This window comes from Pan troglodytes, chromosome 3, assembly GCF_028858775.2.
Source record: "Pan troglodytes isolate AG18354 chromosome 3, NHGRI_mPanTro3-v2.0_pri, whole genome shotgun sequence".
Classification (NCBI taxonomy): Eukaryota; Metazoa; Chordata; class Mammalia; order Primates; family Hominidae; genus Pan; species Pan troglodytes.
In genome coordinates this window covers 56,986,508-57,013,485 of record NC_072401.2, presented here as the reverse complement: position 1 = coordinate 57,013,485, position 26,978 = coordinate 56,986,508, and the positions used below count along the sequence as shown (strand labels likewise).

The 26,978-nt window shown below is 35.8% G+C and overlaps 1 protein-coding gene across 13 annotated transcripts in view; it reads right to left on the bottom strand.

Annotated features, from left to right (window-relative positions):
- ANKRD17 (ankyrin repeat domain 17) overlaps positions 1-26,978 on the bottom strand; it is a 185,443-nt gene that overhangs the window by 27,820 nt on the left and 130,645 nt on the right. For 8 of the 13 annotated variants that reach the window (XM_054683010.2, XM_054683011.2, XM_054683015.2 and 5 more), the window contains 9 exons: positions 23,279-23,390; positions 22,991-23,136; positions 19,704-19,840; positions 18,961-19,180; positions 18,244-18,419; positions 16,772-16,934; positions 13,864-13,959; positions 11,828-11,944; positions 459-630 (listed from right to left, as the gene is read on the bottom strand). In XM_054683010.2, the coding sequence (XP_054538985.1) occupies positions 459-630; positions 11,828-11,944; positions 13,864-13,959; positions 16,772-16,934; positions 18,244-18,419; positions 18,961-19,180; positions 19,704-19,840; positions 22,991-23,136; positions 23,279-23,390 (1,339 nt within the window). Of the gene's footprint in view, positions 1-458; positions 631-11,827; positions 11,945-13,863; positions 13,960-16,771; positions 16,935-18,243; positions 18,420-18,960; positions 19,181-19,697; positions 19,841-22,990; positions 23,137-23,278; positions 23,391-26,978 lie in introns of all 13 variants that reach the window. The other 5 variants (XM_063809568.1, XM_063809570.1, XM_063809573.1 and 2 more) reach the window with 2 other exon arrangements.

The following is a 26,978-nucleotide window of genomic DNA, read 5'->3' as shown; positions in this document are numbered from 1 at the left end:
AGCATATATCTTTTCTTTTCTCTTTTTTTTTGATACAAGGTCTTGCTCTGTCACCCAGGCTGGAGTGCAGTGGTGCCAGATCATGGCTCATGACAGTCTCAACCTCCCAGGCTGAAGTGATCCTCCCACCTTACCTCCCCATCCCCCCAATCCCCAGTAGCTAGCTGGGACTACAGGAGTATGCTACTGTGTCCAGATAATTAAAAAAAATTTTTTTCCTTTTTTTGTATAGACAGTCTCACTTTGTTGCCCAGGCTGGTCTTGAACTCTTAGACTCAAGTGACTCGCTCACCTTGACCTGCCATAAAATGCTGGGATTACGGGCGTGAGCCACTGTGCCTGGCCTACATTAAGGGGTTAATAACTTAAAAGCATATTTTCAAGAGTGACTGATAATCAAGTAAATATAATTTTAACTAGAATATAAAACAAATGGGATGGTTGTTAAGAGAAAATACCTTCAACTTTAAGCTTTTCTTTTTCTTGAGCAGCTTGGAGTTCAAAGTTCTCTTTATTTTTGGCTTCAATTTCTTCTAGTTTCCTTCTTTGTTCTTCCTTTTTCTTCCTTCTCTTCTCTTTTCTTTTTTCTCTTTTCGCAGCCAAAGCCAGCCTCCGACTTTCTTCCCTTAACTGTTAAAGATCAATAAAGCAGAAATATAACGTTGAAATTTACCCTGGAGAAGTTGTTGTCACATAATCATTTAATCATAAGGAAACCATGATATCATAAAATTCAAAGTCATCTAGTTCAATTCATTGTTTTATCAAGATCATATTCAAACCACTCTAAAGAGACAATATTTTTACAATATCAAGATCAAATTAACAATATAAGACTAATTTTAAAATGGGTAAATAATAAACAGATACATAGCTTTTAATCATTAAGGACATGTAAGTTGAACCGACAAAATACCATTTTTTGATCATTAATTTGGCGAAATTTAAAAAGGCATCAGATATCAGCACAAGTTTGAGAAACTGAATTCTCTCCTGTACTGCTGCGGGCATGAATATTTACATTTTAGAAAAAGTAATTTGAAAGCTTCCTAACAAAAATTACAAACTGCTTATCCCAACAACTTATTCTATAAAATGTCTATCTCTAGTGAAAAAACAAGGGTTCAGCAATTTTCTTTGCAAATTGATTATAATGGCAATACATGGAAACAAGGTAAGTCTATCAATGGGAAGGAATAAATTAACAGTATATATTCACAGAATACTAGATAGGCACCGTAAGTATTATAAATATGTACTTGGGAAAATGCTCCCAGTTTACATTTGTTAGGAGAAAAAAAGGCACACTGAAGACTAATAATCACTTTTATGAGAGAAGAGAACCCTCTTTGTGCATCGATTTGTATAAATACAGAAAAAAAAACATAAAAGTTATAAATAAAAGGGTAACAGAGACTACCTCTGGAGGGTGGAACAGGAGGAGGGATAGCAGAAAGATGGTGACTTTCAATTTTACTTTATATAACTATACAGTGTTTCTATTTGTTAAAATGAGTACATTATTACTTTCATAGTCAAAAAACTAACTGTAGGTTTAAAAGTCTAAAAATATACCTTAATAAACTATTTTAACTGTTAAATTTTCCTTCTTGGCTCATAAAGCTATGAAAATCATCTTCAAACTCTGTCTGCATGTCATCTAAAAGATGTTTTTTAAAAACTATTCTCCACCCATAATCTAGCATTCTGAATTATTTTATGTGTATTTTAAATATGTGTCAAAACAATGTCAGTTAAGGCATGGAGCCTACAACATGTAAAACCAGTCCTCATAAATTCATAAGCCAAACAATATTTAGTTTTCATTCAAAAAAGTCTGACTTCATCTTTTAAGTGCTGTGCTTTTGCTAGATACTCTCTGTCCTGCCTTTCAAATTAACCCTCTCCGGTTTTTTTTTTTTTTTTAAGCCAAATTTAGCAGCTGGGGGTTGTATACCAACTTTAGTGACACTAACGTTAATAAGTTCTGATAACCCACGACACTCAAACCAGCTCTCTGCTAGGTTCTTGAAAAGTTTGGCCCACCACCAGGTTTTTACACCCTGCGGTAATGCAACATACTTACCTTAGGCTAGGTGAGAGATAAGTCTTGTTCCTGAAAAGGGCAACAGTGAAGGAAAACCTGTAGGTAGAATACCCATACTTTCTCCAGCAGATCGATTTTAGGAAAGAATGCATCTAAAAGCTAAAGATACAGAAACTGCCTGCATCGTAACCCTGGAAATTTCTGCTGGACTCCCAGAAAGCTCCAGTCTGAAGATCAGTAGAGGAGGAGCTTTTACCCCTGCTGAAGTATTAGGAACAAAACAGTAACTGGTGACCTTTACTCCCTGGATCACCACAAGGGAGGAGTAATATCTGATTGGTGAGTTTGAAAGAAGAAACTGAGCATGTGTGACTCAGCTCATTTGAGCCTTGCTTATGTGTTTTCTCCATGTGGACCCCAGTGAAGGAGGGAGAAGTGTGCTTGTTCTGTCTAGCTTTGACTTTGTGGAACAGGTAAGTATAAGAGGGAGAGGAGGAGTGAAAGCAAAGGTGAAACGTGCACCAGAAAAACGTATTATCAAAGCAGCTATGGCTACAAGTGTGTATTAAGTCTCTCTACTTCAGGATTAGGAATAATAAAATCAATATTTTATCTGTATCATATCTGTATAGACAGAAAAATCCTGGGAAAGGAATGCTTTGGGGGAGAATCAAAACAGCAAATGAAGTTTTAGAATTTTGGCTCATCCATGATGGGTTGTTCATTTTGCTGGAATTTTGTACTTACCTGGTAGCAGGAGCTAATTATGACTGCTATTTAAGCGGGAGGTGGGGGGGATTTGGGGGTGGAGAATTTTTTTTAAAAGAATAAGAGTTTTAATTCAGAAAGCAGGATTTCATTTAAGCCCATATGTCCTAGATGTTGATGGGGGTGGTAGGTTTGGGTAGGTCATAGGGTGTGGCTGGGTCTTAGATATGTAAATTTCTCAGGGCTGGCAGAGTCAGTCAGGGGTAGCCCTTTGGCAAGAGTAATATGAGTTTGGATTATCGAACTTCAGAGTTTAACCCTAAGAGGTAAGTATTTACGCGTTTCTAAATTTTGAAGTTTTAAAGCCGGCGTTTTGATAATCTGATATATTTTACTAACCCTCTGAATTCACTGAGAGTAGGTAGGGCACTAATTCAGAGGTCCTAGGGAAACCTTCTGGGGGGAGATACCAAGTTATGGCTACAAAATGACCCAACTTTACATGGCACGGAGCTCTAAAAGTAAGCAGAATTAGCAAGTGTGGATCAACAGATACAGGATTTAAGAGGCATCATAAGTTTGCAGGCGGTAGCTGAAACTAACAAATGAGGTAACCAGAGGAAAAAGGTATAACTGTGTGTGTGTGTATACATACACACATATACCTACTATTTTACTATATATAATAAAATATATAGATATTATACATATATAAAGAGAGTTTATGTATATGTGTGTGTGACAGAGAATATCTAAGGGGTAAAGGAAGAACAAATGAGGCTTCTGAAAGGCATAATCAGAGGAAGACAAACAGGAGAATGCAACTCCAATGGGAAAAGGAAGGCCAGATCAACACTGGTAAACCTCACAAAAGTGGTGGGCATCAATAAGAACTGAAAAGAGGTAAATGGATTTGGCGTGCTTTGTGAACTGAAAAGAAACAAAAAATAAAATTTAAAAAAAGAAGGATTTGTCAGTTAAGATGCCATTGGTTACCTCCACCACAGTTAGTTTATTGGAGAAGGAGGTCACATGGTTCAGAGCTAAGATTTAATTTAAAATAGTTAATAAGACATAGAGATTATTATAAGCATTAAAAGAAAGGCAAAATACTAAATTTGAGAAAAAGTTCCATTAGGATAGAGCTACCCTGATTGTACCTCTGCCTTGACTGAAGCTGTAGGTAGTGGGTAGGAGTTAATAAAACAGTAGAAATTGAAGATAAAGGCATAGGGAGAGGTGCTAATAACTGATAGAAAATCCCAGACAGCATATGGAAAGAGTAACTAAACCATGAAGATTCAAATACGTCCAGAGGCATAAGAAAATAAAACTAAAAATTCAGTCTCACTTTCTATATTTTCTCTCACTTTCTCTCATAAGCCTAAATCTCATTTTACTTCTTGGAGAACTGCTGTCATGTTTGTTAGTGTATGTGGGGGAGGTTAGAGGCTCTGAGAAAAAGGGTCAAGTTAGACAGGAGAATGGCGTGAACCTGGGAGACGGAGCTTGCAGTGAGCCGAGATCGCGCCACTGCACTCCAGCCTGGGCGACAGAGCAAGACTCCGTCTCAAAAAAAATAAATAAATAAAAATAACTTCACTGTGGAATGGGAAAGGGCACTAACCCAACCGATGATTTCTAATTGAGGGCTCAGGAAACAAAGTGACACTTGGGAGTTAGGCTTTGTAAGATAAGAATTTAAGGACTTGGGGAAAGCCAGTACAGACTAAACAAATACTGCAGATTTAGATATATGAAAGTGAATGGGATATGTGAGAAATAGCGAACCATAGTGAAAGATGAGCCTGGAGAAATAAGACAGAAGACCTGAATGTTTAGAATTTCCCATGCAATCAACGAAGAGGCACTGAGGGTTTCTGAGGAGAAAGTAAGGCATCCCACCTGTGTATTAAAAAAAATACGTGGGCTGGGCACGGTGGCTCACGCCTGTAATCCCAGCACTTTGGGAGGCCAAGGTGGGCAGATCACGATGTCAAGAGATCAAGACCATTCTGGCCAATAAGGTGAAACCCCATCTCTACTAAAAATACAAAAATTAGCTGGGTGTGGTGGTGCACACCTGTAGTCCCAGCTACTCGGAAGGCTGAGGCAGGAGAATCGCTTGAACCCAGGAGGCGGAGGTTGCAGTGAGCCGAGATTGCGCCATGGCCCTCCAGCCTGGCAATGGAGTGAGACTCCGTCTTTAAAAAAAAAAAAAAAGCGAAACTGTAAAAGTTACACCGGAGCAGAAAAGGAATACTGAAGACAAAAGATAAGAGAGAGACACAGATACGTATACAGGGAGACTTTTAAGAAGCCAAATGCAAAATTTTGGGTGAGAAGTGATCACTCAGAGAGGAAGTGGATGGAACAGAAGGCAGACACAGAGACTGCCAAAGCTAAATAAAAGGTGATGGTAGTGATGATGATAATAATCCTGATGACAATGCTGATACAGCTAATAGAGGGTCTAATATGTGCCAGATACTGGTCTAAGTTAACTCACCAAGTTAATTCATTTACTGGATGTAAAGAATGGGAGGCAAAAATAATTGAGAACCTAAAAGTAGCATCAGGATTTCATTTCTCAATAAAGAGTAGTAATATCAACAGCAGAAAGAGATCAAGAAGTTTCAAAGGAAGGTAGGGGAAAGATCCAACAAAAATTTTCTGGTAACTTGCTATGTGCTATGCACGGTTCTAGTTTCATCAGTAAACCGGATAAAACATCCCTGTCTTCAAGTTTACATTTAGTTGGTTAGGGGAGGGTGGATACAGATAAATAGAATGCATACATTATAGTTTGTTAAAAGGTGATAAGTGCAATGTAAAAAAGGGGAAAAGAGCAGCGAGATGAAAAATGTGTGTATGGAGACAAATGGAGGGTTTTGATTTTTAAATAGGGTGATCAGTGTACCCCTCATGAGACGAAGTTAAGTGAACACCTGAAGGACATAAAATATTTCAGCCAAAGAGAAAAGCCAGTACAAAAGCTCTAAGTTAGAACTGGACCCAGTATATTCAAGTAAGCTAGCGTGGCTAAGAACAGTAGCAAATGAGTTTCAGGGAACAGTATCAGGAGGCTTGATCACCTAAGGCCTTGCAGAGCATTTTAAAGACTGTCTTTTACTGAGAGGGAAAGTCATTGTCGGGCTCTAAACAGAAGTGTGATATGATTTGATTTAGATAATTGAAGAGGATCAGGGTGCTACATAAACTACAAGCAATGATGGAATCAGGGAGACCAGTTAAATGACTAATGCAGGTATGAGATTAAATTAATTGTTTGAACCATGGTGAGAAGTGATTAAGATTATATATCTATATTTTGAGAGAAGGTCTCACACTGTTGCCTAAGCTGGAGTACAGTAGCACAATCACAGCTCACCGCAGTGACCTCCCCAGGCTCAGGTGATCCTCCCACCTCCACCTCCTGAGTAGCTAATTTTCAGGCAAAGGTAACGAGATTTTTCAACGCGATGGAGTATAGAGAGAAATTAAGGATGACTTCAAGGTTTCTGGCCTGAGCAATAAGAGTTGTGGGTTTGGGGTGGGCAAGGATCAGGAGTTCATATTTGGACACATCAAGTGTGAGATGTCTAATAAGGTATTCAAATGGACATGTTGAATAGCTAGCTGAATACACGAGACTGAAGTTTAGCAAAGAAGTCTGGGCTAGAGATACAAATTTGGAATCAACTGGTGTACATTTAAAGTTAGGGGGCAGGATAAGACCACCAGTGGATAAAGAAGACCATGTAACAAGTCAAAAGGCTTTTCGCTAAAAGGTAGGGGAGAAGAGGAGGAACCAGCAAGAGGACACAGGAACATCCAGACAGGTAGGAGGAAAAAAAGAGCCTGTAGTGGCATGAAAGCCAAGTGAAGAGAGTATATCAAATGTTATTAGTTCAGTAAGATAAAAGATGGAGAGGAGAAGTAACCATTGGATTTAGCTACATGAAAGTTACTGGAAACCACAAAAGCATAATTTTAGTGAGTTGTGGGAGTTGAGAGCCAGCCTGTCAGGAACAGATTCAGGATAATGGAAGAAAAAATGGAGGTGACTGAAAGCGGCGGTTCAGGGATCTTTACCGCAAAGGGAAGCAGAGAAATGGGTCTGTAGCTAAAAGGTTGAGGCAAGAGGGTTGAAGTCAAAAGGTTTTCTGTGTTTAAGATTGGAGAAATAAGTGTGTATGCTGATGAGAATGATTCAAGAGAGGGAAAAAAATAGGAGAAAGAAAAGGAATTGCTACGGACAGTGCTGTTGAGAAGGAGAAACCATATAGGATCTGGTACACAATGAAGGGACTGGTTACCAAAAATTTATCTAGGCTGGGCACGGTGGCTCACGCCTGTTATTCCCAGCACTTTGGGAGGCCAAGGCGGGCAGATTGCCTGAGGTCAGGAGTTCGAGACCAGCCTGGCTAACATGGTGAAACCCAGTCTCTACCAAAAATACAAAAATTAGTAGGGCATGGTGGCCCATACCTGTAATCCCAGCTACTTGGGAGGGTGAAGCAGAAGGATCACTTCAACCTGTGAGGTGGAGGTCACAGTGAGCTGAGATCGCGCCACTGCTCTGCAGCATGGGTGACAGAGTGAGGCGCTGTCTCAAAAAAAAAAAAAAACAACTTTATCTAGTCACTGGTAGGAAGTATATGGGTGTAGATATTGGTGGGTGGATAGATAGGGTAGGCAAAGTCTTTGGAAGTTTTCTTCTGATGCTTCCATTTTCTCATTAAAGGTAAAGAAGAGGAGGTGCAGGTATTGGTGGGCAGATAGATGGTGTAGGTAAAGTCTTTGCAAGTTTTCTTCTGATAGTTCAATTTTCTCAGGATGCAAGGTCACCTACTGAAGGTGAAAGAGAGGTGGTGCTGGAGTTCCTAGGATAAGGGAGAAAGTAAGAAACAGTGGTCTAGATGAATGGAAGACTAAATTAAACTAAGGAAATGCAGCATTTTAACTACTGGTCAGCATTAAAGGGCTAGGGAAATCTAGTAAAGCTACTGTCAGCATAAAAGGGTTCGTTGTCACACATTTCAAGTAAAATTAGTCATAAAGATTGTTTTTTCTCGACACGTTTAGTTACTGAGGTTCATGTGAGAATAAGAAGAAAGGAGTAAGAAACAATGAAAGGGTAGTATGACATAAATGGTTCTTACCATTTATTGGTCGGTGGTGTTGGCAGGATTATTAAAAGTAGAATTCTAGAGGGAGTAAAGTTGAAAAGATAGAAAGCAATAATCAGAGAATGAAATGTGTGAAACCGAGAATGGGATAGGTTGTGTTTGAAAAATATACTATTACCTAGCTCCCTAAAAGTTTACCAAAAAAAAAAAAAAAAAAAAAAAGGTAGAGGAAAAAAACTAAAATGAAGTGAAGGGGGTGAAATAATTATATCAAAAATGTAAGTTTAAAATATCTGCTAGGGATTCTAACAGCCAAGAACGTAACTTAGTTGTTAATGTTCTGAGAGCAAGCAATTAACTGTTAAGAAGATTCCATAACTTGACCAGATGGAACTACTTCAGAGCAGGGACTCTTCCACTTAGTAAATGCTCAATAAATAAATGTTTACTTAATAAGTGTTAAAAAATCTGCTGGCCTTAACATAATGGCCACTGATCTCTTTTTCTTTTGTAGAGACTGGGTCTCACTACATTGGCCAGGCCGGATTTGAATTCCTGGGCTCAGCCTCCCGAGTAGCTGGGACTACAAGCATGTACCACCATGCCCAGTTTTCTGCAGCAGTTTTTATAAACCAAATTTTCCAAATTAGAAAGACTGACCAAAGAAGCACTTTTATACAAGGAATAACTTACGTATGGAGAATCTCAACTTGGACCAGTTAAGACCAACTCCAGCGATGAAGCCAGAATGTAATATATCTCAAAAGGCTAAAGAAGTACATTTTCCCAGATGTAAATTATAATTAAAAAATAGTGAGCCAAACTCTAATATCTCAATCTGATAATCTTTCAAATAAAAATATGGACTGTAGTTCAGGAAAAAAGTGGCTTCTCTATAATTAAAAATTTTACATATGTTCCACGTTCTCAAAACTATACATAAAAGTATATAATGCATGTGCAGGAATCAATTTAGATAGAATTGATTAATGATTAAGAATTCTTCATTAGCTTTTGGTTTTAATATTATGGAAAAATATACAATGATATTTAAAAGAAACTTCTCTTGACTTCTCTTAAAACTAAGGCTCTTGAAAGTATAAACATTAAGGTTCAATAACACTGGCAAGAATACAAGGAAATGACATTGGTGTATTGCTAATGGTACTAGGAAAGTATTCTGCAAGTATCTACTAAATTAAAAATACAGTAGTGCCCCCTTATCCATGATGAATAAGTACATTCCAAGATCCCTGGTAGATGCCTGAAACCTTGGATAGTACTGGACCCTGTATATATATGCTTTTTCATAGAAACCCATGATAAAATTTAATTTATAAATTAGGCACAATGAAAGATAAGCAACAATAACAATAAAATAGAACAATTATAACAATATGCCAGTAACACTACTCTTGCACTTTGGGGCCATTATTAAGTAAAATTAGGGTTTCTTGAACACAAGCACTGTGATACCTCAACAGTCAATCTGATAACTGAGGGCTACTAAGTGGATACACCAGACAAAAGGAGGATTCATGTCCCAGGTGGGACAGAAAAGGACGGCGCAAAATTTCATCACACTACTCAGAACGGCATGCAACATGAAACTTATGAATTGTTTATTTCTGGAATTTTCCATTTAATATTTTCAGACCATAGGGAAAGCAAAACCACAAATAAAGGGACTACTATATGTTGACCCACATGAAGGAACTTATTTCATAAAAATAAAAGGAGCAAAATATTTAAAAAATATGTATAAGGGTGTTTATTACAATATTATTTGTCATGACAAAAAACTGGAAACAAACTTATTATGGACTATTCTGCAGTTATTTAAAATCACTATCAAATGACAATATCCATCAGTTACTAAGAGAGGGGAAAGCAAGTATTAGAGTAATATGTTTGCATGATTCTGTTTTTTAAAAAAAGTACACCATCACAATCAGTGTGAACATTTATTCATTCAACAAATATTTATTGAGTGCCTACTATATGCCAGACACTATTTTATGTTCTAGTAATAGAGAGAGACAAACAAGATAATTAAGTATTTTGAATGAATACAATATTTAGAATGTTGAAAAGTGAAAAATAAAGCAGAGAAGAGCAGAAAAGTGCTTGTGAAGAGGAAACTAAAACATGAGGACATCTAAGGGACATTCATGGAAGATGCTGCTGACAACACAAACAAAAAGAGGATGGTCAGTATGGATAGAGCAAGGTGACTAAGAGAAAGAGTAATAAAAAACAAGGCCAGAGAGGTTTAAGAAGTGGTGTGGGTAGGTAGATCATTACAGGATCTTAAAAGGCCTTATAGGTAATTGCAGAGGTAAAGATTTTAAAACAACCATTATCACATTTCTAACTTCAGTTATCTTAAAATGATGGCAGCTGTTCTTGTCTTTGTCTGTTTCACAGTTTAAACTGAGCACACTGTTATAATAAAAAACCAAAAATTTAAAGAATCAAATATATATTCTATCACACAACCTGGCTCAATTATACTGCTTTGTATTTAGCAGGCATTAAATAAATGTTAGGTAGTGAATATAAAAACAGGTCAAGTAATAGTTATAGTGGTCATTATATCTCTTAATGCACTCATATTCTTTTAACATTTTTAAATGGCCAAAACAGCTACTTTTAATTTGCTCAGAATATAAACCACAAATTTTTAAAAATGAAGAGCTTCCAAAATAAAATACATTTTTTCAGAAAATAGTATTTTCAAATTTAAATTAGAATAAAGTACTTCAAATGATTCATATTAATGTAGGATAAAATGTAGAACTTAATAAAGAAAGCAAGTATAGTAAAAAAGAATGTAGCTAACAAGTCAAAAAACGCATATGCATAATTATCACTGCATCTCCTTTATAAATTTAATAGTAGATGTTAAATTTTATAGCATTTTGACCTTCTTAAAAAAATTTTATTTATTTTTTGAGACGGAGTCTCACTCTGTTGCCCAGGCTGGAGTGCAGTGGCGTGATCTTGGCTCACTGCAACCTCCGCCTCCCAGGTTCAAGTGATTCTCCTGCCTCAGCCTCCAGAGTAGATGGGATTACAGGCATGCACCACCACGTCCGGCTAATTTTCGTATTTTTGGTAGAGACGGTGTTTTGCCATGTTGGCCAGGCTGGTCTCAAGCTCCTGACCTTAGGTGATGTGCCTGCCTCGGCCTCCCAAAGTGCTGGGAATACAGGCGTGAGCTACTGCGCCCAGCCACTGACCTTTTTATAAAAGATGAGATATGGCAGTTCCATAATATTCAATGCCAAACCAATTATTTTCCTATGATTACTATTCAATTAAGTTCTAGAGTACAGAATTATAGGGGAAAATGTGGCAGAAAAGGGAAGTGAAGAAGCTATAAGACTGTCCAAACTATATGCTGTTTTGGTGTATTTTACTCCCCATGGGAATAGATGGGAATGATGTTGTAGTCTGCCTGAAAGAGAAAAGTACAAGAGAAGTCACCCATTTAAAAAGTGTACTCATTTGACATTCCAAGATTTGTATTTCACTAGTTGGTTATGCCTTGGTAGTGCATTTGGTACTTGTGATAAACCTGTTGGCAATAAATTACAAGGTCTAAAACAATAAATTATAAGATCAAAAAACAACAGATGTGGTTGAGGATTAAGAGATCATTAGCTGAGATAAGACTAAAATCCAGAACTAGAAGCTAAGTTTTCTGACTTCCAGATCAATGTAATTCCTATAACAAAATTTTGTTAGTTACAAAGAAGCTTTCAATGATGTTCAATGTACTCATAATTCTCTCCACGATTTGAGCCAAATGTAGAAAGAAATCATGTACATAATTTAAAGCAAACAAAACAAAACAAAAAAACGGATTACAAATCAAAAGAAGAGAAAACAAGATGGAAAAAAGTGGGTAGTTTTCATGTGTAAAGATTATTATTACCTTTTCCAAGTCTAACTCCTCTAACAAAATGCTGGCGTTTTTGTTTGCTTCAGCAGCCTGTCTATCTTTGGCTTGTACTATTGACTCCATACAAAGATGACACTTCTTCAGCATCTCCTATAATGAAAAATTAAGATTTTTCCAGGCTCACAGAACAATTCTCACTTAGAGAAATTCCTAAAAACATGAAGATCTTTAGTAAGGTACTCAAACCTAAGCAATAAAGATCCATGAAAGGGGGAAAAAAGGTGTGCAAATAAAAACATAATTGACATGGTATATTTAGGAATATATACAAATAAAGAATCAAAGAGTAGCTTTTGCTATTCTTCAAAATAATATCCATTTAGCAGGCACTTTAGAAACTAAAGTCATTTATCCTCTAATTTAAATATAAGAAATTGTACAGCAAACAGAACTACAATAATTTATGTTGGCTGGTTAACAGGCTAAAAGAAATAGTCAATGTCAACAAAGAAAACAGATGTGAAAATTTTTCAAGAAATGTCCTCAAATATTTAAGCTTTGTTGCTCCAATTTTGTGTACAATAATCATTTACAAAGGAATCAGATACATGTACTTACATAATTTTCTCAGTGATTTCATTCTCAAGTCACACTTTAGGACAGCAAAACACTACTTCCTTATTTTTATAAAATTTTTGTTTATTTAATTTTAGAGATAGGGGCTTGCCATGTTGCCCAGGCTTAAATGCAGTGGCTATTAACAGGCATAATCATAGTATACTGTATCCTTTAACTCCTGGGCTCAAGCAGTCCTCTCACCTCAGCCTCCCAAGTACATGAGACTAATGTGTACCTGAGACTACAGCTGTGTGCCACTGAACCAGTCTTATTCTTAGTATTATTAAAAATAATTTATTTTTAATCTCCCCCTCTGCCCCTAGAAACCTGTGATATATAGGAATGTTAATTGTCATGGACAAGTCTAGAGCTAGGAAAGACAGTGACCTAGCTAGTTTAAATTAAAACTTATAGGGAAAAGCTGTTCACTATCATGTAATAGCAACTGTGTAAACGTCATAAGAAGACATTTTTAAGATTTGTTGTCCTCTTTGGTTTTCAGAGGCATGTGTTAGGATCTTATTCAAGTGTTAGTGTAAACTCCAAATCAAAATGTATGTCTCCAGGAGAAGGTCTCAATTAGGATCTCTAATAGGATTCAATTTTATCTTCCATAAAATTTCCTGCAAAATTTGCATTTCCTGCAAAATTCCTAGCCAATTCATTCTAAAACTTAGTTAAAACTAAAAGTTAGTTACCCTAACTTTTACATCACGCTCAAGACTTCTTGCTCATGATGAAAAGTAGTATGTTCATTTTACTAGGATATAAAAATCTATTGGACTCATTACTTTCTCAATATAGGTATCAGTCTGGATAAACACACATATACAGAGGACAGCCCTAATGAATAATAACATGTTGCTTTGAATTACTTAGTGTTCACATAAAAATTAAATTAGCTCAAGAATTTTTTTATTGTTATTTTATTTTTTGAGACAAGAGTCTTGCTTTGATGCCCAGGCTGGAGTACAATGGCACACTCTTGGCTCACTGCAACCTCCACCTTCCGGGTTCAAGCGATTTTCATGCCTCAGCCTTCCAAGTAGCTGGGATTATAGGCACATGCCAACATGCCAGGCTAATTTTTGTATTTTTGTAGAGATGGGGTCTCCCCATGTTGCCCAAGCTGGTCTTGAACTCCTGGGCTCATGCAATCCACCTGCCTCGGCCTCCCAAACTGCTGGGATTACAAGGGTGAGCCACTGCACCTGGCCTCAAGTATTATTTTTAAAGATAAGGTAATCCTATAGCAGAGGATGTTTTATTGATTCATTAGGTAAGTAAATAATCTGCAAGAATCTCTTAAATCGCATACTTCATTCCCAAATACTAGATAAATGAAAATGGCTACATATTACACTTTACTACTCAAACTAGGAATTCTTCTTAGAATGGAAGATATATTAACCGAATAGAGTCCCTTGCTCATATAGTGAACAACATATTACCTTATCAGTGATGGTTGCTATGTATCTCATACATTCAGAATCTGATGGAAACTGATTGACTTCTTTGACTAAGTAGCGCACCACCTTCACATGACCCTAAAAAATAGATATCAATGTCAGATTGAAAACAGACTCTAACAGTTCAGTAAATCTATGCCTGAACTAACTTTAACAGTTAAGATTAGGGCCACAAAGTAAAGACTAAATTGCATATTTACACTATAAATGAAAAAGAGACAGGCTTTGGTTCCAGTGAGTTAAATCCACATTGATCATTCTCATCCTACCCTCCAAAAAAAGTACATAATAATATGAGCTAAAATTCTAAACAACTCTGAATAAAAAAAACAATAATTCCAAAATCAATACAAAGAGTAGGGGATATGTCTGAAGGGTGGTGGGGGGGGGGAATTCTTATTTTTTTCTTTGCTAACTCCCTAAATATGAGAGTCTAGTTTCAATTCTAAGGATTAAAAGAGCAAAAATAATAATTTTGTTTTTTCATTCCTTCAGATAAAAAACAAATGTATAATACTGTCTTAGGTAGTGTGAAAGAATATATACTTTCATGAAGAATAAGCTATGATTATTCACTGCAACACAAGTTAGTATCTAAGTTCAAAATCTTTAGACTTGCCCTTTCCTACTTCTTAAAAGCCATTCCCACTTTGTCTAGCCCATACTGTTGCTTTCTGACACAACATCTGAAGTTAGCCAGTCGGGATAAACAGCTGTTAATCTTTAGTATATTTTTTCTATTGCCTCTATCTCTTCCTTTTAGACTGCATGTTTCTAAACTTTTCTCTAAATGAATAGCTCAAATGCCACTTGCATCATTCCCTAAGGATCTCTCTACTACTTCTACAGTGTTTAAACTATTTACATGGGACAACTCAAACAGTTACCTAACTTTGGGTATGGATCTTACCTTTCCACATTGTACCCTATATAACATAGTATATGTTATATATACACCTATATAGACAATATGTATATACATATAGACAATATGTATATACATATATAGACAATGTATATAGACATATATACACAACATATACTATGTTGCACCCTATATAATATATATAGTACTATATAATATAGTACTCTAGCCCACAGTTGCACATGTTAGGTACTCAAGAAATAATGGAACAAATACATAAGAGTATAAAAGATAAGCACTGCTCATCTGAAGTCAATAAGTCTATCTGGAAAGATATATGCATGTTAGATACTAGAGTAATAACTAATAAAAATAACAACTCTAATAATTAGAGTAATAACATATAAAAATATGTATTTCTCCAAATGAATGATAAACACTGTCAAACTTGTACGACCTCTAGAGATTAGAGATCTTGATGTGAACTCAAATAGGATGAAGAGTTTGGTAGGAGAGACTTCAACTATAACTAAAGAATGAGTAACTTTGGAAAAATGAAGAAAGACATGGGCATTCTATGAGATGAGAACAAAGGTGATGTGAGAGATAGGAACAAGGAAAAGACCAAGCAAGAAGATAATTCTCCACATTAAGGATTCTAATGGGAGACAAGATCTACAAGCACTAAATTGTGGTGGCTGTGAATACCAAACTAAGATTGGATTTCAAATGATTTCAGAAACTGGGGAGACACAGAAAGGTTCTTGAAGAGGTTCTCTAATATAGTAGAGTGGTTAGAAAGATTAACTTGATAATGATATGCTAGCTTGCTTGGAGAAGAGGCAGCTAGCCAGTGAGAAGGAATAAGTTGGATTGCTGAGAAACAAAAATATAGAGAGTCAAAAATACAGAGTCACTGGTAGTCCAGATTATCTAGGGAAGAGGTAGAATAAAGAACAGCAGTCAGAGATAATAAGAGAAAAAGGAAGAAATAGCTTATTGCGATTTATTTATTAAAAATTTTCAACATTTTGGCATCTACAGGGAATTTTATCTACATATCTCCAAATGACAAAACTCAAAATTATAATCCCTGTAACAGTAATCTGATATTCCCAATAACAAACTAAAGCTGGATTTAAGAGATCAATGGATTATCAAACAAACCATTAAATCAAATTACTTACACACAGCTCTGTGCTATGTACAGAAAGAGAAAGTTTGTTTTACTTTCACGGAATTTGTATTTTTACCTTTAAATGTAATATACTTGAAACTTAGTAGTTTAAAATGCTGGTAGTGGCATTTTCATTATTTAATTCATTTTTTTTCCTAGTAAAGTCAATAATTGAAATGAAAACAAATTTTTTTTGAGACGAGGTCGTACTCTTGTCACCCGGGCTGGAGTGCGGTGGCGCAATCTCAGCTCACTGCAACCTTTGCCTCTCAGGCTCAAGCCATCCTCCTATCTCAGCCTCCTGAGTAGCTGGGACTATTAGCACATGTCACCACGCTCGGCTAATTTTTATAATTTTTGTAGAGGCAGGGCTTCGCTACATCTGCCTGCCTTGGCCTCCCAAAGTGCTGAGATTACAGGCATGAGCCACCATGCGTGGCACAAACCCCCCCACCGCAAAATAACCAGTTTAAGTGATATTTTTCTCTGTAGTGGTAATACAAGAAAACACTCACTAAGAGTAACTAACTGGAGGTACTTACTTAAGTATCTTAACTGGATTTACACTTTGTGAAGATTAAGACTGCAACTAGATTTTGAACACATTACTTAGAACAGCTTTTTAAAAGTTTACTTAGCTCTGATGTCCAATAAGGTTAAAATTAATGGCTTTTCTGAAAAACTTGTATATATCTACATTTAATGTTGCCATAAGAGTAATTATTTGCATATTATTGCTTTCATCACAGCTGCAAAAGCACAAAATGAGTCTTTAGTGATCACTAAGCCATGTACTTCCTAGTGTAAGTAAAAAAACATCCAGGTAAATGAGGATGAAAGACTTATACCTTTCTAAATGCTGCCATAAGAGGAGTTATCTTGCGGTTATCTGCTGCATCCACATCTGCACCTGCTTGCACCAGTAACTGAACCACATCGAGGTGTCCACCATTTGCTGCTAGCCACAATGGAGTGTTCCCCTTCTTGTTACGTACATCAATATGAGCTCCCCTAAAAACCAATGACACAGATAGCATTGTCTTTTTTTTTTTTTTTTTTTTTTGATACAGGGTCTTGCTCTGTCACACAGGCTGGAGTGCAGTGGTGAGATCATGGCTCACTGCAGCCTCCACCTCCAGGGGTCATATGATTCTCCTACCTCAGCCTCCAGAGTAGCTGGGACTACAGTCCCATGCCACCACGCTCAGCTAATTTTTAAATTTCTTGTGGAGATGGAGTCTTCCTATGTTACCCAGGCTGGTCTCGAACTCCTGGGCTCAAGTAATCCTCCTGCCTCAACCTCTCAAAGTGCTGGAATTATAGGCATTGTCACCACACCTAGCCTAGCATTGTCTTAAATAGAATGAAATGACACAGTAACAAAAATCAACTATCAACACGTGAAAATATTCTGTAAAGATAAAAATTGTTTTCAATATTCAAAGATGTAAATATGTCTTCCTCTCAGAATTATACTACACAAACAATATCCTATGAGGCAACTGTAACCGTTTCAGATTATTTGTATTCATATACAATTTGACCATCCCTAATCTGAAATCCAGTATCTGAAGTCTGAAATGCTCCAAAGAGCATTTCCTTTGAGTGTCATAACAGGGCTCAAAAAGTTCCATACTTTGGTGCTTTTCCAATTAGGGATACTCAATCTGTTTTTGTAGTTACGTTAAAGATAACATGCAGGTTTAGCATTCATTCAGTGGGCATGATGTAGATGGGAAGACCCATGGTTAGTAAGAGTTAACAGCAGTTACTGCCAAATACTACTGCTTAGAATACCATGCAAAGGTCTTTCAGAGTGCACGAAAACAAGTTAAACAGACAAGCATCTTTGGAAAACTAGCAGGCAACTTCTACATGACTGAAAGTAGAAAGTACCTTGGATCCTGTCTGTTTATCTTAAATAGTCCCATAACCACACCTAAAAGCCTTAATTACTGTGAAGAACAAGAAAATGGACAATGAAGCCTTAGATCACTGCCAGACTTTTAAGACTTGTGTGGGGGGGATGTAAGTATGTCTGATAACAGATGGATGTTCAAATAGCTTGTTATTGTAGACGTTAAAAGTAATATAGACAAGAATGAAAGAAAAACATTTTTAGGTTACACAGAAACAAATCAGACAATGTAGCATAGCTCTGGAGGGTTGGAAAACAATGGGTGGGTTTGGGGAAAAAAGCACTTGTTTATAAAAGAAGAAATAATCACATTTGATTTTTTAAATAGTTTAATTGCCTAGAGAGAATGATAATCACTAGTAACACTTGTGTTCATATATGAAGGGTATGGTAACAACATACCTGCCAATAAGAAGCTCACAGAATTTGTAATGCCCTTTATCTGCTGCTATGGTTAAAGCTGTATCTCTTGAGGAGGGAACTGGAGGGGCATTAACATCAGCACCTTTATCCAAAAGAACTCGGCCCACCTCCGCATATCCACCAGAAGCAGCTTCCATTAGTGGTGTGAGACCAGTCTAAGTTTAGTGTAAAATTAAAAGTAATGACACGTAAGAGACTGGAAAGATCTAAAATTGTAAAGAATAACAACTTGAAGAAGGAATATGATACAGCTGTTACCAAGATTCACAACTAAATTTAATCACTGACCCTTATTAGCTCCTTTGAGTTAGAGTCTGATCTATTAAAAGAAAATAATTCTACCTAATCTCAACGGTATTGCAAAAAAAAAAAAAAAAAAGAAAAAAAAATCTGTTTAAGATGCAAGCACTTGGCATATAACTGGTACTCAATAAATGTTCCATTCCCTTCCTTTTCAAAATAGTCTCTCTTTTTCAGCTGATAATCCTACTGTCATTGTTGCCTATAAAAATTTATCACTCAGGTATTTTCAAGAGTTAATGTTTGACTGAGTTATACAGAATGATTTCTAATTAAATATATACATAGGAGATAAATGTTACTAGAAAGAACTAAAATTATAATCAACATGTTGCTACTATATATCTTAAATATCAAAGCAATAAATTCATGTGTAAATCTCAGACTTTTTCTTACCTTAGCTCTGTGTTCAACATTTGCTTTTCTATCAAGCAGAAGACTAACCACTTCAGTTCTTCCTTGGAAGCAGGCTAAAGTAAGGGCAGTGTTCCGATTGGTTTCTATCTGAGCATTTATGTCAGAGCCCATGTCTAACAGGAGCTTAACAGCAGCTGTATGCCCATTCATAGCTGCTAACATCAGAGGAGAGATGCCCAATTTGCTACCAGTTCTAGGGGTGCAGGTATGGGGAAAACAAATGGAAAAATGTATATTTTAAATGACAGAAAAATTGGAGATGATATATAATTCTAATCTAAGATTATTTTGAAGGATTGTTTAAAATATCCATTTTTCTCAACCTTAGTAAGTCTCTGAGATACTACCAAGACTCCATTAGAAATGTTTTATTAGAATATTTTTTGTATTTCACTCAACATAATGACTTAGGCTGGAAGGTGATTAATAAGTTATTAGGATAAACTTTCAATCTTAAAGCATGTATTAGCTTGCTTAATAAAAGCTTCTAAGATGTTTACATTTAGTATCATAAGAAACAGTACTCAATATTTTTCAAGCTCTATATCAAGTTTTAATTACTTAAATAAAGTTCATCTCAAAAAACTCTTAACACTTTGAATGCCACATTTGTAATAAAGGGATTTACTAAATTTGGCACTAAAAAATAGGTGTTCTACAAATATCTATAACAGTCTTACTAAATAAGGGGCTTACAGAAAGGGAATACAACTTGCCTAGAGTTAATCTCAGCTCCTGCATTTAGTAATATTTTGATGATGTTCACATAGCCACCAGAAGCAGCCAGACTTAGAGGTGTGTAATCAGAAACATTCCTGTGCTCTTTATTTGCCCCTCGAGCTAACAATAGCTCCACCACCTGAAAATAAAATAGAAAAAAATATGTTTTCTTATGGAGAGACAAATTACCAAAGTGTGTATTTTTAAATTTCTTTTTCTGGTATACTGTACAATAAAAGAAGGGGAAAGTTCTTCCTTCATGCTCTGCATAAAATCAGCCTCTAATGATAACAGGAGGTCTTAGAAGCCAACAAAGAGATACCTTCTCAAGTAAAACCCATGTAGAAATCCACTAAAATGGTATAATGTGTTCATGAAAGGTCTGGACTGAAAATTTTGTGACATGCTTTGGAAATTAATATTTGTTATTTCACCACAAAGCGGTAAAATAGAGTAATATGCGACAAGATTTCTTCGTATTATACATGTGAATGTATTTAACATATTTTTAAACCTTTTAATCAGTAAGTATTTTTAAAGCATGGTATAAAAGGTCCTGTATTTTCACAAGATTATGAAAATTTTCTAAGATAACATTAAAAAACCTTATATACATTCACTACCTAGATTTTAGGTCCCACCTACTGGCAGAATTACTGGGTGTATGGTTTTGTAAGAAATTGCCAGGCTATTCTTAAAGTGGTTGTACTATGTACACTCCCTTCAATAATGCATGAGTTCTAGTAGCATGAGTCTTGGCAACATCTGTTATTGCCAGTCGTCAATTTTAGCCATTCTAGTGGATGTGTAGTTGTATCCCACTGGATCTTAATTGCATTTCCTGAAACCTAAAAATATTTAGCATTTATTTAAGTACTGATGGGCCATTCACAGATCATTGTCCACTATGCCGTTTAATGCCTAAACAATCCTTTGACACAATATTCATTCTCATTTTATAAATAAGATATAGAGAAGTCAAGACTGGCTCAAGATCATAGCTCTTACCCCTGCTCTTACTATTAATAATATATCCTAAAATACTAACTGGCAAATAATAAATGTTAATGAATAGTGGTTTATCTTGCATCTCAGCAAAGCTATGTCCAATTTTAGATATCACATTCTTTCCATCACTTTTTGCTTTCAGAGCGGGTGACAAGGTTATAAAAACAAGAAAAAATATGGCGTTAGGCTATTTTATAAACAGTATAGTAGAAAACTCTAATCAAATTTCTCAAGTTTTCTCAATGCCATTATATTTCTCAATTCTTTCAGAGAACTCTTCTGCTCCCAAAACATCCAATATACAACAAAAATGTATTATTTTATAGTAAAATGACTTTCCAACATTTTATTAATCACTTCAAAATACTTACCTCTTCTATTGACACCAAATTAAAGTAACAAAGTGTTTATAGGCAAAATTGTTACCCTAACATACTTCAACAATTGTTATAACCTAATCTATTATATTTTAACAAAAATACATAATTCATAAAAATTACAGTGCCCTATTGGCTTTAATATTACTTTTAAATAAAGAAAATCAACTAATATCTTCTTGACTCAATATTGAAAAAATCTGTTCTTATATAAAGCAAGTACTTTTTCAAGCTAAATAATGATTGAAAGGCAATATGATTGAAAGGCAAAATTTTGCTTTCCGGGATTTATGGGGATTTTTACTTTTTCTGGAATAGTAGAAATAATTTATCAAATTAAGTGGTTCATTTTTCACTATCTTAATATTTGGCTTATAATACTTTTAACCTATCTATTGCCCCTACTATGAATTATAGAAGAAAAAAGTGACACAAGTAGAAGAAACAAAACAGTAGGGACAGGCCAGGCTCCTTGTCTCTTGTGTGGAGTAGTCTAGTAATAAGTGTATCCATTCATATAATATCTATTCCAAATATAAGGGAACAAAAATTACGGAAAAAAATGCCTATATTATCACTGTTAATAGATTTCAGTTCTTTTTAATTTACAAAATGAAGGATGACCAAGCCCTACCCTTACTGCACTTATGTAATTTTATTAGATTTCCCATTCTTTTGTATAGGAATTATTATATCTATTAAAATTGTTTATTTATTAGTTTATTTTTAAAATCTAGTGGATTTAACTAACTAGAGCTCAATATAACCTTATGTGCTATGACTGGGGGGAAGTGGGGGAAAAAGCTAGTTTAAGATGCTCAAATGGGAGGTAACAGTTCCCCAGTTCGCTCGTCAGAATACCTTTACATATAATATTTTAAGAAGGATACTGACATAAAGGGTGAAATAGTCATGATGATGAAGGGACTGGAAAAGGTATTCTTAGGCTAACAACCGAAACAAGACTTGTTTCACACAAAGAATAGGTGACTTCAGGAAAAAAAAAATCTGAAGATAGAAAAGGTTAAACCTCTTTCTAGTTGTTTAAAGAACAAAACTAAGAACTGTGGGGAAACAAAAAAGGCATACTTCAGGCCTGATAAATAGGAAAACCTTATAAAAGAATAAGAGAAAAGAGATTTTAAAGCTAAGACACTGATCTGAATGACCTAAGGTGCTTTCCAAATCTAAGATTCAATAATTCCTTGATAGAGAAGGGAATCTATGGAGACAACACATCTGGTTTATATCCCCTGTACAAAGGACTGAATTTGAAAAAAAAAAAAAAAAAAGGGTTATCTAGCTGATTATAAAATGCCACAAGATACATAAGTGAGTGTAAAGGTACATTTTCTTGAGCCTAGCTAATCTCTATCAGTTGTTCTAGTTTCCTTAAAAAAACAAAAGGTCATATAATCTTATCATCTTATCTGAGAACCTTTCCTCCAGAGTTGAGAAAGGGTGGGGAAAAATCAAAGCAAGACAAGAGTTCTCAAAACACATAAAAATTGAATATTCTTAATTCCCTACTAATCTTACAGACAGCAACAGAGACTGTGATTAAGTACCTTCTATGCCATGTACTATAGGGCAGGCAAAGATGAGTGCATATAGGCCCTGTACATTAGGAACTTACTGATTTGACTTGGAATAGTCTTTCTCCTACCGTAAACGCATGGCATTCCTACTTTTAGATGAGCAGGATTCTAAACAATGTGTGATTTTTCTGGCAAGATAGCTTATGCTAACAATGATACTCATCTTTTTGTTAATAGATAATAGTTTCAGTTACTGTGAGAAATCTAAACGTCAAAGCATTGTTCTGATAGAAAAAATAATATAAGTGAAAGTACACATTTGCTAAACAGAGAAAGGAAAACAATTACACTAAGGGGAAACATTACCTCCTGTCTTCCCCCAGAACAAGCCAAGGAGAGTGGTGTGTCCTTGGTTCTTTCAGACTGGGCTTCAATGTCTGCACCATTGTCCAGCAATATTTCCACAACACCAACATGACCAGCTGTGGCAGCCAAGATGAGTGGAGTAAAACCTGGAGAAAAATAATGATCTTCTCACTACATGCTAAGGCAAAAGAACAAAATATCTGACCTTCAAAATAGGACTAAAAAATAATGTTCCTAAATAAATTTTTTGACCAGTATTCCAAAAAATAAAACAAAAGTAGGCCCTACCTTTCTTGTCTCGGTGCTCTATACTAGCTCCTCTCTCTAGCAGTGTTTGTACCAGTTCCTCGTGGCCACCAGCACAGGCAAGTGTTAGCGCCGTGTCATGATTACTCTCAGTCTATAAGAAATTATTTTTTGGTTAGTTTATTAAATAACTTAAGATGTTAATATCAAATACATAATATGCAAACATATCAAATACATACAAATACATATGTACCACTCTACAATATCAAGCATTTGAAAAGCAAGGTTTACGGACGGGAGTGGTGGCTCACGCCTGTAATCCCAGCACTTTGAGAGGCCGAGGTGGGCAGATCACGAGGTCAAGAGATTGAGACCATCCTGGCCAACATGGTGAAACCCCATCTTGACTGAAAATATAAAAATTAGCCGGGCGTGGTGGTGCGTGCCTGTAGTCCCAGCTTCTTCGGAGGCTGAGGCAGAAGAATCGCTTGAACCTGGGAGGCAGAGGTTACAGTGAACCAAGATCACGCCACTGCACTCCAGGCTGGGTGACAAAGCGAGACTCCGTCTCAAAAAAAAAAAAAAAAAAGAAAAGAAAAGAAAAGCAAGGTTTACTTGTTTCCATATTAGCAGCCAACTTGTGAGTTTTTTAAAAAGGCTACAAACATCAAGAAAAATAAAGTATGACTTTCAATCACGTGATTGAAAGAAATACTGTGGATTAACTTTTGCTTTCAGCCATTAATGGAGAAACATAGATCAGATTTATTTTCCTATTTCAAATAACTAAAAAAGAAAAAAAACCTCTTTGAAACGATGGTGTTTAGACAGGCAGTGCAGAAGAGTGATCTCTGAAGACAGAAATGATTAGCCCAACTTACTGCCTGGAGAGTTTCCAGGCTATAGTGCAAGGAGTAAGTATCCAAACAGAGCCTGGCAGTCTCCCCAACTTGAGAAGACAGAATTTGGAGAGATCAAGGTGGCTAGAATTCATGGAGCAGATTATTGAAGAGGAGAGTACTGCAGAAAGGGTACTCTAGAGATGTGCAGAGGATTCCCCTCAAATCTTCAGCTGAGTTTTGATCAGTCCATGTGCATGAGGAAATTATCCCAGGCCAGGAAAGGACCACCAGAGAGAGTCAGGCTGAATAATACCCAGGGCTCACACGGGGCCAGGAATAGTTTGGTTCCCACCAGCCAGAGTAGAAAGACCTCAAAACACACAGGATGTCAAGTAGAATCCTCAGTAGTAGGGCCAAATTAGCAGTTGTGGACCCACCTAACAAACTGAGAAGTAGGCCTTGAAATTAAAAAAAAAAAAAATTGTTTCCAAGTAACTTAGCTGTATTTGAGAACAAAGCCCCAAAATACTTAAAGGAACCAAATATCCAAAATATACTGTGTATTTTGAAAAACAAAGACTATTATAATGAGACATGACACTATCTACATATGGTTTGCTTCTGCCTTCTGCTAATGATAATGACCAACATATTAGATTTACCAGTGTTCATACTCTGTTATAGTTGCAATGCTAACCTAGCAAACTATCTAATTTCTCATACTTTTATTATTTATTTTATTTTTTATTTTTGAGATGGAGTCTCGCTGTCACCCAGGATGGAGTGCAGTGGCACGATCTTGGCTGTCTGCAATCTCTGCCTCCTGGGTTCACGCAACTCTCCCTGCCTCAGCTCCCTGAGTAGCTGGGTTTACAGGCGTCTGCCACCACGCCCAGCTAGATACCTGTTAGTACTCTACAAGCAACATGTGACTATTAGCATTTGAAATATGGTTAGTGTAACAGAGGAACTGAATTTTAAATTGTATTTAACTTTAATTTAAATGTAATAACTGATATTCAATTTGGTTACTGGAAAACTTAGGATGTCTCAAACAATTTGAGTAAATGAATCTACTTTTCGACTGCACATTTAATTAAATCTAGATACAAATTGAGTATTTCCAATGAAATCCAAATTCAGATATACTTTAAGTAGGGTGACAAATCTGGGACTGAGGGGGTTTCTGGGATGAGGGACTTCTGGTGCTAAAACAGGAAAGTCCCAGGAAAACCAAAATGATTTGATCACTCCAGCTGTAAGTCTAACATGCCCAAGTTTTGAAGACTTTTAGTATGAAATAAAAATGTAAATTATCTCAGCAATTGTGGTGTATTGATTGCATGACATGTTAAAACAATATTTGGATATATTAAATTAAATTAAATATATTTTAAAATTCATCCCATTTGTTTCTTTTCACATTTTTTAATGCGACTACTAGAGAATTTAAAATTACAATCTCATCTTATTTTTCAACTGAACAGTGTTGCTCTAAGCATTTCCCTCACTTTCACATATGTATCTCTATTATAGTACTTATCACCAATCTGCCTTATATGTTTATCACCTACAGAGACTATAAATTCCTGGGAGGTAAGGAACATGTCTTATCCATGTTTGTATTTTCTACCTGTAAGTGATAAATTACTTAGGAAATAATAAATGATAGTTAAGTAAAATGAATGGCAATAGCTGCAAAAGGTCATAGATTCAAAAACTGTTACTAATAAACATAATAAGCAAGGGACTATATATGTAGCATTGATTACATTTACACATTGTATTTGTAGAATGTACATAATAATTATAAAAAGGAAAAGCATATTCTCCCAGAATGTAAATAACTCTAAAGACCAAATTCCATTATAAGAAATGAAAAACAAAAGACAAAAGGCAAAATCAGTAAGAGTTAAGAAAAAAGAAAAAGCCTACTAGTCAGTGATGAAGAGGGAGACGGCAAAAGCTGCTCTGCAGAAGAGGCTGGCAGAGAGCAGAGCTACTGACTGCAGAGATCAGGGATGGCCACAAGGGAGAGATGCACCAACTACAACAATGGAGAAGGACATGAAACTTAAATGAGTGACAGCTCTGACTGTGTTATAGTATTTGATCTTCATTTCAGGTTTATAGGAAGAAATTATATCTGATTTCAGAGAAAAGGAGATAAAGGCTCTGATAAATAACTTTCCGATGGCCACATAAGCTAACAACTGGTAGATATGTGCTTTAAAAAACCCAAGAAGATCTTGATAACAAAATCCTGCTCTCCCAACTATATCACAGAGGGGCCCTAAGGCAAAGCAGATTGTGCTGAATATAATGTTAAGTGTATGTGTCTTATGTCCACTCTACGTTGGTGCATATGCATTCAGCAGAAGAATCAATTTTATGATGAAGTTTATAAGGTTTCTAAAATTCTTCCAGGGTTTAAAGAGTAATTTAGGAAAGCTCAAATAGAAAATGAAGAGATGTACATAAAATTTGCAAAAGATAAGCACGGAAAATTTTAGTGGATCAGTAAAATGTTTTTTCCAATATTATAAAACATAAATTCAACTGACATTTATTAAGCACCTTTTATATTCAAAGCACTCTACTAAGTGCTCTAGGGTTGACAAAGATAATACAGGACTCAAAGAAGCTTACTGATTACTACACAGGGCAAATTCAGGTTCAAACTAGGAGACAAGCATAATAATATATTATGAGATTTCAAGAAACAAACATTTAAAGCTAAGAAAACAGCTTTAAATTCCTTGTGGAAATGAAGTTAAAAGTGGGCAACTCCATTGTATTTCTGCATTAAGAGAAACTAAACCAACTAACATGACAGAAATATCACTCTGTTTCTCAATACATCAATAAACAAATGAACTGAAATAGAAATTTGGGTT